The following is a 15,941-nucleotide window of genomic DNA, read 5'->3' on the forward strand; positions in this document are numbered from 1 at the left end:
CACAGCCCATTTTCACTGTTTTGGAAAAAAGAAAGACTAAAGCACAACTGAAACAGCAGTATATGAAACATATRCAAAACCAATTTTATATTGCTGCAATTATATGTAATTACAAAATGAATGTATAATAGGGTAAGTATTCAGCATACTCCTATCCATAGATTTTTTTTTTTCCAATTTATTTCCATAGAGGTGACATCTAAAGGCAAGTGAGTACAAACGCAGGGAGTTCCTCAATGCAATACACATACCTTACTCCACGGTAAAATGTAATTTACACTRCTAGAGGTGATGCCCTTTTACATAGTATAGTCCCTTGTTCAGAGATTTAAGCCACAGGCTTTATCCAGCCATCACCATGGAAAAAGTTCTTCCCTAAATGAAAAAAAAACAAGCAACGATCCAGGAAAGAATTTTAACATACATGTTCAGTTTGGGGGGTAAAAAAGGCAATTTCAAAACTCAAAAATGTCTAATATATTCACTCCCTTTCCTCACAAAAAATGTCACGGACACTCAGTGGGCATCTAGCTGTTCACTGAAAAGTAACAGTTTTATAAAAAGATAAGATTCTGGCCTAAACTACCAACTCTTATTTTTGAGAACTACTGCTTTTGATAGGCCCAAAAGCTTGGCTTCCTCTATGTAAACGTTAAATAACCTACACTGAAGACTCACCACTGTGCACTTGGCTGACCATCAAAACCTCCAAAAACGTGTGTATAAATAATGCAGTGCTAATGCTGGATTAATTGGGCATCAGCTGGTACTTCAACACACTGATTAATTATTTCCCTGCTCCCCCCACACCGTTAGGTCGGCATACGCGGCCCTCGGCTGGCATGTCCACACCGCAATGCGGCAGCACGCCCATTGAGGCCTGGGCAGGGGGGAGCGGGCAGGACAGGCTCAGTCCCCGGCGCCATTTTGCACCGCCGCCGGGCGGCGCTGAGGGGAAGCACCTCCGTCCCCCCCGGCCCCCGCAGCCCGGGCACGGCGCGGGCCCGCGCGGAGCCGCGGGTTGCCGCTGCGCATGCGCGCCCGCCCGGGCATGCGCATGGGGACCGCCTCGCCCCAGCGGAGCGGAGCTCACCGCGGAGGTCTCGGCCTCCTCCCGCCTTCTCTCCYTGCTGGGGACAGCCGGGGCGCTGCCGCTCTGCCCAGCTCTTCCCCGCCGAATGCGCTGCAGCCGGCAGGCAGCGCCGCTGCTTCGGACCGGTGAGTAGCGGGAGGCGGCCCCCAGAGCGCCGGCCTTCCCCGGGGCCTCCCCCTTCCCCCAGTTGCGGCCGTTGGTGGGGGCGTCCCGCGCGCCACAGGCGGGCGCGATGGCGCAGTCTGCGGCCGGGCGGCTGCTGTAGGTCGGAGGGGCCGGGGGGGTTCCCGGGCGCGGCCCTGCCCAGCTCCGGCTGAGGCCGGCCACCGCGCCCCGCACCCGCAGCAGGTGCTCTGCCCCTGGCGGGGGGCTGGTGCTTCGCTAAAGACTCAGGTGCTTGAAAAAGTGTGAGCGCTGGTGGTTTGGGTGGCTTCCTTGGGGAGGCTGCCTGTGCTCCCTCTTCGTTGCTTTGAACTCTCTCTGAACGGTTTTTTCCGCAGCCACCTCCTCGGGAGGCTGTGAGCTCCCCCGTGAAGCTGGTCCGTCTAGCTGGTCTACCTAGCGCCAGATGAAGAAGCGGTGGGCAGTTTGCTTTTTTTCATGRTCCAGAAGTGTTCAGAGTTAGGTGTGTATTCAAAGGTCTCTTCCAGCAAGAGAACTCTAGCAGGTTGAAATCAAGTGCGCTTACATATTAATAGCTTACCACAGTTGTTTTTGAATTTGCTTGATACTGGTTACACAGACATATTTTGCTGGTTTAAAAGAAAAGTTTTAGATTTGCTAGCTGTGTGAAGAACCTGTGCAAATAAGTGAAAAAACTCACTGACTAAACTGGAAATTCTTATAATCAAAATTTTACTTGAAAGATTTTAGTTATGTCTTTTAAAACACTGATTGAAGTTAGAAGATTATGGCTCTCTTAATGTACAAGCAAAGCATTAACTCTGATCTTGTTATTACATACGTTCAACTTATTTCACTTAKAACTTAGTGAGAATAGTCATGTTGTTAAAATTAATGCTGAAGACTACCTTATCACATTTAAAAGAAAATGCAGCAAGATAGGTCTTTTTCCTTCTTGCTACTATCTTTCTTGAATTCAAATCAGGTTAACAAAAAACAATGTTCTGTGCTTTGTGTATAATATAAAACTATCCATGTTAGAATTGTCACATGTCAAATACCTTTTTCTAAATTGGGTGGATCAAAAAGAAACCTTATATTACTGGAAATGCTTGAAAATGTAGGTTTTTTTCATATGTAGACATAGTTATAAAATGTTTGCTTGCCTCATATAATGTCTTCTTTTATATTTAATGACTTAAGGACTTCTTTTAAAGTCTGTAGAAAAGACTTTTTCTATACTGACATAAGTTTTTGAGAAGTTTCCTAGTTGCTGTAGTACTAGAAACGCTCCCAAGATTGTCCCAAGGAAGAGGCACTCTGGCTCTGTTGCTTTTTATTATTTGTGTTTTCCAGACCAGAACATATTACATAAATCTGGTGGTCTGGAGAGACTGATCAGCCCCCAAAGAAGTTTACTAAATCTCACCTACTCAATCACTTGGAAACATAAATAGTGTTTTCAGTACTGTTGCTGCGTTGTAGCTCCAGAGTACAGCCCAGGATCAAGGGTAGCAGATTTTCCAAACACTAAGGACTTCGAAGGCCTAGAAGCTTCAGCTCTGTCCAGATCTAATCTGTCATTTCAGAGTTTGCTAAGCTTAGCTTCTAAGATTTTCCRACTGGTAGAACTTGAAATCTAAGCTGAGAAGCTTTGATACCTGCCATGGGCTACCAGCCCTACTGACTTTTGGATGACCCTATCCCTACCTCACAGTACATCAAGAAAGTGGGATTTTCAGAGCTTGCTTTTGTATTGTGCTTTCATTTGGCCCATTTGAGTAGCATTATAACAAATAAACCTATAGTATTTGCTGGTTCTTACARAAACAAATGCACTCGTTTTATCTGGAAATACTTCCTTTTCATTCCATGTTTTCCTTGTGGGATCAATAATAGTAAAAAAAACACGGAGGAATGAGTTGAAACTTGACTTAGTATATGACCAAAATGATCTAGAGTAGTTAAACTGCTTTTCTCTGATCAAAGAAATATCCTTATTTGGGGAAAAGTGATAGGGATGTTCTCTTATGTTGGTGATTTAAACTAAATGRTTCTTTATTCTTGACCTGTTACAGATTTTTTTTCTGTTGTTGTTCTTTTAAAATGAGTTCCCAAGCCAAGAGAAAGAGCTTGAACTATTTACACACACAATTTTTGGCTTAATTGCTGGTACACCGATAGGGGCTGACAAACTTGGGTTAGGATCCAAAAGCTACTACTAGTTATCAAGTCATGGTATGAGTTAGAGTAACTGTGTGTGAGCTCCTAACCTGCATAAAGCTGAAGAAATTCAAGCCAACTCATTCCTAATGAAGATGGGAACTGCTTTTAGATCCAGCTGCACAGTGATTTATGCCCAAGGACAGGCATACTTCAGTTAGTTGTTTCACATGGCAGGTTTGCTCAGTCTCTTTCCCTGATATTATGATTCTGCTACGGCACTAGTGTCGATGAGCATAATTTGCCTGTTCCTGTCTCTAAAGACAGGCTCTGAACAAGATCGAATGACATAATGCAAGCATGGCCAACCTGTAGCTCTTGATTGCAGCTTTTCAGTCTAAGAATCCATGCCAGGGCTGAATTATATAGTCAGTGAGACTGACGGTACAGAAAACCGTACAAGCTTTCAGCATAGATATCACTTCTTTGTTTTAGAAATTTTACAATTTGGTGTTGAGCTTCGATATGAGGATTCTAGAGGTTCCTAATATGGCATGGTAGACCAGGCTCTGTCCTTATGCTAGTCAAATTTTTATCTTTGAAACTGAAGACCACCAGTAGAATTAGTGTATATGCTGCTTGCTTTTTAATATATTTTAATGTTAAATATGCCATTGGAAAAATGTTTATTGAAATAAGAACATGGAATACTGTGATCARTTTCTCAGTGTTCGAAAAAGCATCTCATGATAGTGAAATCTTGATGCAATAGAAGAGGAATCTGATCATTGATATGTAAAGCAAAGAATAAGAAGGAGCAGTTTTTCCAGTATAGGATAGGAGAGCACAGATGAAAGACTTCCTGAACATTCTGATTATAGACCATAATCACTAAGGTCATGAAATCTTTACAGAGGAGATAAAAATAAAAATTGCAGAAGTAATTTCTCACTGGCAAACCTGTATAATGTTTACTGAAGACCAATAACATTGGTTAAATTTGAAGAAAACTGAAAAATGAATTCTACAAATGTGGTTTCTTCAAAATGAAATTCTTCATTCTTCAAATGAAGTTGAATTGAAGAAATCTGAAATACACTTATACATTTAACTAGGTGAATAACATTGCTTCGTTAAAAACAAAAACAAAACAAAAAAAAACAAAACAAAAACTAATCCTTTAGAAAAGTAAAAATTTCTCTAATCCCAAACTGAGTTAAATGYCTAGAAAAAAAAAAGCATGATAAACTAGAAAGAAGGCTGAAGATGCCAGGAAAAAATAGTAGAAGTAGATTGAATGTTTTAAAGTTAATTATTAGAAGAATGGTTTGGAGGAGATCTGGACTCCAAATACTTTCTTGGACAAAATTCTAAGAGCTTGTGAGCTATATAAAAAGAACTCTGCTGTAATCTGAGATGATTCGAAAGTGCTGTGAAATTTGCTAATAAAAACATCTTAAATAATGTGAAGTCCTGTAAGCATAAATGTTGTAAAATCATTTGCCCTGGCAGTAGCTAAGGGTGCATAAGTTTCACAATGCAGTTGGGCAAAATGAGCAGCTTCATTTTCCTTCTCCTTCAGCACCAATTGTGTCGCTAACTCACTTGTTTGCATTAGTGCTGTGATACTCATATAGCTGAGTCAGCTCTCTAACAAAGTAAAAGCAGGTAGGTGGTTGGTTTTTTTTTTTTTTTGATTCTGAGTTTAACTGAATTTTGCTGTTTTAGTGTGTGAGTGAAGATTAAAAAAAAATGAAAGTTGGATGAATATCAGGGCTGACTAAAGATAGGCAGCAGAAATGAATGGGTTAAGATTGGAAGTGGAAGCAGTATCATAATCCAACTCAGGCTGTAGTGTTAAAAAGCTTATTCTAAAATTCCTCATCTAAAATTATCATTTTCACAGACAACAATGACAAGTATGGTGTTGTGACAATTGAGCAATAAGATAATATACTTTAACAGCAGGAATGAACATCAGTAGGACACTARAGCAAGATATGTTCTAAGTATATAAAAATGACCTGTGTATACTAAAGTCAGTGATTAAAATCAGATTTTAAAATTTGGATGTCAGTGACAGAGCTACAGGATCATAGCTATGCTATCTGTAATGGCTGTTGAATCAGAAATTTATTCCAAGATTTCTCAGTTCTAAGGTTGTCAGTTTTACACATAGCCTTGTTCCGCGTAGTTCAATGGTGACCTAAAATTCTTTTTTTTTTTTTTTCCTCTTGCTTTCTTGCCTTTAATGTTGAGCAGGAAATAGTTATAACTGGAGTAATCTAGAATTATTTTTTTATACTGATTTTCTAACCCCCCACTCCTTCAGTGTTCACATCTTGCTGTGCACTGTTGTTCTTGCTTTGAACTTAGTCTTGGAATTCTATATGAAATATCGTGCAGCTGTGACATTGTAGCAAAACACTGCCAGCAGCTAACTTCTAGGCTTTCTGGTTGAGGTGCATCTTCAATGCTATGTTGATCTTTACCTAATTCAGAAAACGAATTTGAATTTTAGATCTGAAAAGTTGGAAGGCATTACCTGACTATTTAGTCAATGAATTACTTAACTGAACAAGAAATGGTTTGTCCAAAGCCAATAAATAGGTTAGTAAATGAACCTGTGCTCTGAACATAAACTGYGCTTCTGTTACATCTCATTTTATCCTTTACTCTTCCTTTTCTGCATTATGCTTCTTTCATGGTCACTACATTTTTGTTCTAATTATTTTCTGTGCTGTTTCTATCAAATTTGTCAAAGTACAGTAGTTTTAAAATAATGTAACCAGAATTTCTATTTCATGGGATTTAATAGTGTCAGGAAAACAACAAAGTTTAAAAGTGAGATGTCATATAAAATATGTGATCCATCAATAGTAGAACTTCAGTCCCTAACACATATTCTCAAATGCAGAAGTTTTTGTTCCCTTTTCCTCACCTTAGTCCTTAGAAAAGGGGCATTAGTTATGCAATCAGTGTGTAAATGTCATGTAACTGTCGTCATATTATTTCTATTATGTAAAGACTTTATTAAGCATTTCATACTATTGAATTAGGTAATAAGAAATGACTGACTTTAAAATATTTATCTTTTGATCAGCTGTGGCGAAAATCCTTCCATTTGGATTCTGAACTATGACATCATGGCAAGATTTCGCAGAAGAACGTGCATCATTTTATTGCTTTTTATTTTATTTATTTGCTCCATAATGATGGCTTTGAAGACTCTCAGACCTGACAGAGCTGGCTTTGGGGATCCGTTTGGACTTGGTCTGTTGCCTGAACTTCAACAACAGACAGTGCTCTTAGAAAATAAACAGAATTCCCTAAATAGGGTTCAAGGAGATACTGTAACGCACATCAATAATTTTCATAGTAGTGCAATCAATACTATGAAAGCATCTATGCCTCCTGTAAACAAGATGGAAGAAGACCTGTCTTCTCCTAATTATAACTTTCATGTATTCTATTACAGTTGGTTTGGGAATCCACAGTTTGACGGTAAATATATTCACTGGAACCATCCATTGTTACCACATTGGGATCCCAAAATTGCAAACAATTATCCAAAAGGAAGGCATAATCCTCCTGAGGACATTGGGGCCAACTTTTATCCTGAACTTGGATCTTACAGTTCCAAAGACCCTTCTGTCATAGAAGCCCACATGAAGCAAATGCGTTCAGCCTCAATTGGTAATAAATGTTAATGTTTTAGCATGTTGTTCACTTACCTAGTCTTAAATATTTAAATGAACAGAACTGACTAAATCTTGCACTTTTCTATGTAATTCTGGCAATATCTGAAACAAATGTTTTTGTGTTTCTGAGGTTTAACCCCTAACTGAAGCCTAGGCCTTCAAAGCTGCTTCTGATGAGTGTTACAGCACAGAAACTGCAGACTTTCTAATCCTTTAGATGCATGTGTTTCATAACTTGCTGTTTAGCATTGATAACATACATAGAAAATACAGATGCCATTACTAGAATATATTTTCTGTCTGTGTATTTTGTCTTTGAAGATGAACACTTAAGTTTTAAGAACAGGTTCAATAAACCATGTTAGCATGGTTATAGAACAGTCTGTTCAAACAGGAATGCTTTTTTTCAAATACCTGTTGTATAACAATTATGTAGTGATTCTTACCTCAAAGAACATTTAGGATTATAGCTTTTATACAATTTATATTTTATCCAATGTATTCGTGGGTGTTCTCTTTAGCTATTTAAATGTCTAATTCTGACCTTCTTGAACTCAGGTAGAATAGTTTGTGTGGCTAATTTGTCCACAAGCAACATCTTTATTTAAATATAAGTTGAGGTTCCCTTACTTAGATTAGATGGAATATATAAATAAGAGTATTTAATATATGTTTGCTGTCATTCGTTATTGTTGTTGGCTTTTGTGGCCTGTTCTCTGTCCATCATCTTTAAAATAGGTAGTCATATATTCTAATAGTTTAACTTTGAACTGCTTCTATGCATGACCAGAGCTTACGGCATCGTTCAAGGTGAGAACTAAGAATTGATGTACTTGTTATATTTCTGTTAGTAGTCTTTACTTGTGTTTACTTCCTGGTTCCCCCCCCCCTTTTTTTTAACCTAACCCCAATTTTGAACATGGGTTAATACAAAAGTAGAAAACTTCCTAGTCTTGTCAGTAATAGGATAAATCCATTATTGACAATAGGAACACCAGCAACGGTCAGAAAACTGGCAGAGAACTCCCAGGAATTAGTTGCCATTAGGCACTTTTCTAGTGCTGTCTAAATCACAAAATAATATATGACAGTGTGATGAAAGCAGAGATGGCATTTGCAACTTCTGAATAATCTGTGACAGTTCTGGTACAGTTAATATAATTGTTTAATAAGGCAGAGATGGTGGTAGACAGGTGCCAAATACTAGGAAAAATGTTTTGCAGATAAAGTTTTTGATACCTGAAGTTGTTACTTTTCCCTTAAAACTCAGCAATATGAGTGAGTTCATACTTCCTGTAGCATACTTTTGTAATGTATTTACGGATACTTGTCAAAAGTGGATTTTTTTCTGCTGTCATTTTAACTTTGGGCTTTCAGTGCATTTAAATTTGTTCTCTTCAGTAYAGATTTGACCAACATTAGTAATTTCTTTTTTCAGATCATTAATTCTTAAAGAAAATTGGCACAATATTTGAAATATACTTTGTTCATTTTTGGTGTATTGTGAAGTTGACAATGTACAATCCTGTTCTTTCTTTTTGTCTCTTAGCCAGTTTCTAAGCCATGACTGTATTTTACATTCTATCAAAAATAATTTTCCTTCTAGCCTTTTTTGAAAGGCTTTATCAAGGACGTTCCAAAAGGAGAAAAATGTAAGTGATTCTTTCAGTAAATATTGTGTAATGATCAAAGGCATATGAGAAATTGGAGAAGCAGGAGCCTTTCATCCAGTGCTTCCTTGTATTATTCTTGTATTATTTTGTAACGCTTTCCTTATTTAATTTTCTTAATTTTAAAATACATTGTATTCATCTGTTATTCCTCAAATTGCTTAGTTGCTGGTGAGACTTACTTTATCTTCACCACCCTATTTTGGTGGTACTCCAGTTTGAAGTTACTCATTTGTCTTGAATGACGTATTACACTACTGGGTGTTGTGGGTGGTTTGCTTGTTTGTATGTTTGTTTCCCCTAGTCCATTCTTTAATTCTTTAGTCTCCTGAAGTAGTCCATTACATTTTACCACAGAGAAGAACATATGTGACAGTTYTGTCTTCTCAGGAAAGGACCAGTGAAAAAATGTGAATTAGCTTCCCTGAACAAGTGTCTCTTCCCTTGCCCCGTTTCCTAATAGTGTAGAACTTGTGAAGAGTCTTGGCAGGTGCTATGTTCCAGGTACCTGGAAGAGGGTAATCTGACTGTTGTTGTTGTAGTTCTACTTGTCCTTTATATCTTACTTATTTGAATGTAGTCCTTCCCTCTTGTGTTAAGCACAAAAATAGCATGGTTAATGCAGTAAATTATTGTATTTTTCTTGTCTACCAGCAGATTGTCTCTTGTGATAATTTATCTACTGCTTATCTATGATTCTTTCTGTGATAAGATGATCAGAGAATATGCTGCAGGTGATTGAACTAACCTCCCCTCAGTATAGTGAGTTCAAATCTCTCTGGACATTGGAAGCTGATTGTGTGTTCTAATTTATGCTGTGTCATAATTTGGGCTTGTTTTTATAGAGATGATTAGTCAGAAATGTGATATTAGAGTGTGTAGAATTTTTAGAGTATATACTGCCCTATCTCTGTGACCTACTTATGTCTTTGTTTTTACCTGGGTAAAAACTTAAGTATACAATCATACTGACTTCTCTGTTTCTGAAATAGCAGTGTTAGAAAAATAGTTCTACATCAGTATTTCATGTATTTCTTTCTGTTTTATCTTCTTCCTGACATTTACATCATTTTAATTACAGACCTAAAAGGTCTTACGTATTTATCTGACAGCTTTATTTTAGAAGGAAAACTTGTAGCCCTTCTGAAGAGGTATGTGTTCTTTTCTTTCATGGAGAAGATCAGGAAAGCTTACAACACATGAGCATCGTATTTTTTGTCGTCTTATTTGACAGGAACTTACTTAGATTCTTAGATTCTAACCTCCTTAGCTTATTGAGGGTTACTCAAGTGCACTTTTTTTGGGAGGGGGATAATAAATCCAAACTGGAAGTATGGACTGCAGTATAGTGGCTGCTTTTAGCTAGAAGGAAAAGTGTGGGATTAGTCACTGCTTCTAGTACTAAATAGTTGTTTTGAAATAGAGCCGTGAGATATAATGCAGAAATATAGTGGGGAATAAAGTTTCAGAAAATAATAGTCTCTTTCATCACGTGTATAGTCCTCATTGCTTGAGTATTGTCTTGACCCTGTGTAATCTGGGTGTTTTCTGCCCATACTGCAGCATTGCTATGATGCCTTGCTTAGGAGCATTCTCCTCTTGTTACAACCCAGAGATTAGGATGCTTTACTGAAAAGTGGGAGGGAGCGGCTATAAGTTTTAGTCTTGGGACAGTGAGCGCAGATCTGTTTCCTTGACAGATGATCCTACCACCAGTTTATTTTATTAAGGAAAAAAAAGTAGAGATGTTGAAAATCTACTCTGAGAATATTGGGATTTCATAATTAAAGTAATTTGAAGTTCTCATTTATGTTAGGTATATCTTTATGTCAAATTTAGTTATAACTCATGATAAATGAGCTACATATTTTATGTTTACATAAAATAATATTTTGAAACTTGTTTTGTATTTTCAGGTGTAATATCGCTTTCATGGTACCCACCGGGTATGGCTGATGAAAATGGAGAACCGACTGATGATTTGGTGCCTGTAATTTTGGATTTTGCACACAAATACAATCTAAAGGTAAAGCATTTTTAAGATGCATGGAATTTCAGTCTTTATTCTTTCTTGTCTAGTGCTGTTAGGTTTTTTTCTTTGGAAGTCTACTTTTTTGAATTTTTGAGATCTTTTGTTTTGAGGTATTTGTTTATGAATTTATATTTTAAGAGAAGGGATTGAGGGAAGCTTTTTTTCCAAATAACGATGCAATGTTTGCATGTTACAATATGTTGTATTAAAATACACTCTTAAAAATGGTTTGAGATCAGCAGAGAGATGCTAATGTGTATGTTAAACCCCAAAATAACAGTTCAGTTCAGTAGAAAAATTATCAAACTTTCCAATTTGAGCTAATATACTTGAAAAATATGAAGCCAACTTCTGTGAATACATTCTCTAAAAATTTTTTAATCTACTTCATGTGGCAAGTGAAGTGGCTCCAAAATCTTTGGTTAAGAAAACATGAGCATCTTCAAGCACAGTTTGTGAAGGATTAATTACAACTTTCAGATTGAGGAAAAAAATTTTAGAAGTTAAAGTTTAAATGTTGTCTAGATATGTTTTATTTATGATTTTCAGTCTTGAAATCTAGTTCTGCAGTCAAGGTGAACATGTTTTCTCTCTCCTAAAAGTTTCCAGGCCTTTAAAATTAGTGGTATTATATGTATGCTATGAATCTTAAGATGGTAATAAGCGTGTCTGGGATAATTCTGATACCTAAATTACATCTTAGAGAAATAATATTTCTGATTTTCTCTTATCTTGTGTTCAGTAATATTTTTAATTGTGGCGGAATTCTAAGAGCTACTAGGCTGGAAACTATATTTTGGTCCTAATTGTAAATATACAGAATTGCTTCTATTGAACTTCTGATAAAATAAACTCAGCCCCTTTCAATGTGTAATTTCAAATCTTTTTTTTCTATTSGTTTAACTAAAGTTACCTTATTTCTTACAATAGTCAGTTTTCTTGAGTAACTTGTCTTTAATTTTGTCAACTGATGGCGAGGCAGCAGCTCTCTTTTTAGAAGTGCTATTAATATAAAATAATTCTTATCAGTTAGAAGCACTGATTCTGATTTTTTTGATTGATTCTGATTATTTTTTGACAATATGGCCTAAGTAAATATCATGCTAAGTTTCTTTAATAATACAAATATATTCACAAATAACTGCAGCTAGAATTATAGATACGATACCCAACTTTTCAAGTGAAAATGCTGTCTCAAGTTATTGATAACTTCACTAGCATTGTATTTTTTTTTTTTTTTTTAATTCTAACTTATGTGATTTCCTGCTCTCTAATTTTTTTTAAACTTTTGGTTTTTGGCTTTCTTAGTACTATTTAGGTTTTCTTTTATAAATTCTGTGTTCAGCTACTTTTACTGCTTGTCTCAGAAATGTATACTACCTTGTCGCATCAGCATCATTGTTGATTTTCAGGGAAAATGGAAGAATCACAAATTCTGAAGTTCTTCTAATTCATGCCAAAAGTATGTTGTTCACCAATTGTTCATTGTTTGGTGTTTATTCCTCTCCCTGAGCAAGCAGCAGGAAAGTAGGAAGACTAAATGAGATACAGAAGTAATTTGGAAACACTATGTATGTGTGAAATGTTGCATATCTTTAAATATTGAAGAAAAAAAAAGTATTCTCCTTCATCCAAATTTTCAGTCCATATGATGGTGCTTGCTCTTGCCTAAAAAGAGTTCTTAACTTTCAAGGGGTTTTTTTGTTTGTTTTTATGATACTGGATCACCACTTTTTCTTAATGCTTTCCAGTACAGGCTGTAGCAATTGCAATATATTTCTCCTGTAAACGTTAAAAGAGCCGATGCAAAATTGAAATAARCTACCAAGCAAAATACTTGTCATGTTCCTGGATTACAGATAAAACTGCTGTTATTGCTTGGAATAATGACTGGAATACAGATATTAAGTATAGATACTACCAGGGATTGTTACCTTCCTTATAATGTTTTTGTAAGCATTCTTACACTATTAAGCACATGGTTACAGTTAAATGGTAGGAATATCAACAGCTTAAAATCAACATACAAAATGCATTTCTATTTTATCAAAATAAGACATGTCTGCTAAATAAAAGTCTGATAAAAAGAAATGCCCTGTGATTTGCCTGTTTTTGTTAGGTTGAAATGAAATACAAAATTATAGTACTCCTCATCTGTCACATCAGTTCTAGTTAATCTAACACTGTGTTTTGCTATAGTTTGTACCTAATAGAGATACTGGATCTAAAGCAAAATTTGATACTATTGCAGAGTGGTTGAACACTTTTTTTATTAAATGCATTCTAGCTCTAAAATTGCTTGTGGAAAAACTAGCTCCTTTGATTAATGTAACTTATTCTTCCCTTTAATTGAATAGTTGAAATCAACAGGATTTTTACTTTGAAAATGAGTTCAGGTGTATAGGATAAATAACTTCCTGAGCCCCAAGCTTGAAATTCAGAGCAGCAGCAATACAATATATTAGATGTAGTCCCAAGTGTTTATTACTGTTGATGATTCTATAAAATTCTAAATTAAAATTTTCATATCCCATATCTCAAAATCTGTATTTCCCATTTAAAAACTTTCCTTGAAGAATTATTATCTATAACAACTGTAATATGTTGTTTAGAAGTTAAATATTAAAACATTTCTTTGGTTAATTAGTCTTTTTGAYATGAAAATAGATAATCTTTGTTTATTTCAGTTTTTGGTATCTGCTGTAGTTCCTAAGTTTTGTTAAGCATGCTTATTATTCTAACCTAAGGAGAAGGAAAACAGTATTTTGCATTACTGTAAAAAATTAAATACATACTCTGTTACTAACTTTCATAGAGCTGAAGCTACCAATCTTAGCAGTCCAGAGGTTGAATCAGTCTTGGATTATTCTTGAGCTAGGTGAAAGAAAACATTTAATAGTTCCTCCTTATATAACATTAACAGTGTGACTGGTACATGATTCATATAATAACCAGTGCCTGTGTGTTCCATGATATTTAAGGTTCATGTTGCTCTTACTACATTTTTGTTTTTCAGGTTACTTTTCATATTGAACCCTACAAAGATAGAGATGATCGCAGTATGTACAACAATGTCAAATACATCATTGACAAGTGAGTGCTTTCAAAATGTTTCCTTTGGGTATAGTTACATGCTGGTTTAGATAACTTTTGTATATCATCTAAAGCCTTGAAGAATATATAAAAAATGTTAACTGAGACTGAGGGAAAACTTGAAGAAACTTTGTGCATATTGGAATGGTACAAAACTCCAAAACAAAGTCTGTGTTTTTAAATATTGAAGCATGAACTTTATGTAGATATTCAAATGTAAACTGCTCTCAACATTTATTAATATCATGTAAGCYATGATATCTCAAAGTAAACAGCGAAAGTGCTAAGCTCTAAGATATATAAATTAAGAATGAGTTTTTATAGTAACAAACTAGCAGCTATAGCTGTAATGTGTTGACTTCTAATGATTTTAATTCAGCTTAACAAATCTTGTACAGCTGCTAGTTGTTTTGTTCATCAGTGCTACTTAGACCTCTTTTTTTATTCTGAATTAGAAAATTGCCTTTGAGAGAAAAGAATAATACCTGTAACACAATCTATCACTAAATTACTAATCTGTATTAGTTTAAAGACTCTTTGCTGATTTATTTTTTAATCCAACATAGGGTAAAGTATTAAATAATGGATATGAATTGCTATGTATTGAAGCATATGCACTGTCTTTTTAAATTAATTTTTAGGAAAGTTCTTGATCCACACTGTGAAACAGTATTTTACAACTGGTAAATTTTGTCTTAATACTTAACAGTACTTGTTTGCTTTATAGATATGGAGGCCATCCAGCCTTTTACAGGCGTAAGACCAGCACAGGCAGATTTCTTCCCATGTTTTATGTTTATGACTCTTACGTAACAATTCCTGAAATATGGGCAAATCTGCTAACTGTTTCTGGATCCCAGACTATTCGAAATACTCCATATGATGGATTATTCATTGCACTTCTAGTGGAAGAAAGACATAAGCGTGATATTCACAGAAGTGGCTTTGATGGAATGTACACATACTTTGCCACYAATGGCTTCTCTTATGGCTCATCTCATCATAATTGGGCAAGTTTAAAAGCCTTCTGTGATAGTAACAACTTAATGTTTATTCCAAGTGTGGGGCCAGGATATATTGATACCAGTATCCGACCATGGAACAACCACAATACTCGTAATCGTGTCAATGGAAAGTACTATGAAACTGCCTTTAGTGCAGCCCTTTTGGTGCGACCAGAAATTATTTCTATCACATCTTTTAATGAGTGGCATGAAGGAACGCAGATTGAAAAAGCTGTCCCAAAACGGACTGGACAGGTAGTTTACCTTGATTATAAGCCTCATAAACCAAATGTTTACTTAGAGCTCACTCAAAAGTGGTCTGAGAAGTATAGAAAAGAGAAAGAACAGTGGCTTATGTGAGCTATTGCTACTGCAGTTCTTTCTTAACACATCAAATACATTGAGACAGAAATTGAGCTGAAAAATCTGTTATTAAATGTCTTCTATTATAGATATGTTCAAATTGTTTTATTCTTTGAATGTATATGCATTACTACTGAATTTGAGTATTGAGGAGTAAAAAATTAATGAGCAATATTGACATTTCCAGCTTATTGGATGTTTGAGGATATTCAGGGAAATGCTTGCTTGCTTTTTTTTAATCCATTACTTGCATGCTGAGCTTACGGTTCATCTGCATTGAATAACTCATACATGACTGAAGTCGAAGAAAAATTTGGCATATTTACTTCCTTTATTCATATAGATGCCTTTCTATTCAAGGTAACGCTATAAGCTAGATTTTGTCTTGATAGCTTCTTGCAGGATACATGCCTGTAGCGCATGGAATGATCAATGTCTACTGTTTGTATGCTTTGCACTTAGAGATATTGATACATGGCAAGTTTGTAGTAAAAACACCAAAGTGGTATATGTGGTGTGACTTCAATAGATTTTATTTAAATGAAGAAAAGTATATTTAAAAGATTCACAGAATCACAAAATAGTTGAGGTTGGAAGGGACCTCAGGAGATCATCTGGTCCATCCCCATTGCTCTCGCAGGGTCAGCTAGAACGGGCTGCCCAGGACCATGTCCAGTTGGGTTTCAAATATCTCCAAGG

General features: G+C 35.9%; 1 protein-coding gene across 2 annotated transcripts; it reads left to right on the forward strand.

The window, feature by feature from the left end:
• The first annotated feature begins 1,060 nt into the window (after window positions 1-1,060).
• MANEA (mannosidase endo-alpha) lies at window positions 1,061-15,750 on the forward strand. Of its 2 annotated transcripts, none has more exons than XM_026076024.1 (6): window positions 1,061-1,218; window positions 1,594-1,672; window positions 6,483-7,075; window positions 10,667-10,776; window positions 13,799-13,875; window positions 14,585-15,750. In XM_026076024.1, the coding sequence occupies exons 2-6, from the start codon at window positions 1,662-1,664 to the stop codon at window positions 15,237-15,239; spliced, it is 1,446 nt and encodes a 481-aa protein (XP_025931809.1). In that variant the 5' UTR covers window positions 1,061-1,218; window positions 1,594-1,661; the 3' UTR covers window positions 15,240-15,750. The 2 variants fall into 2 exon arrangements, with proteins under 2 accessions (XP_025931809.1, XP_025931811.1); XM_026076026.1 differs by having other exon boundaries at window positions 14,603-15,750.
• Window positions 15,751-15,941: the final 191 nt, after the last annotated feature.

The sequence above is a fragment of the Apteryx rowi genome, unplaced genomic scaffold (assembly GCF_003343035.1).
Source record: "Apteryx rowi isolate R43461 unplaced genomic scaffold, aptRow1 scaffold_422, whole genome shotgun sequence".
In the NCBI taxonomy this organism is placed as follows: Eukaryota; Metazoa; Chordata; class Aves; order Apterygiformes; family Apterygidae; genus Apteryx; species Apteryx rowi.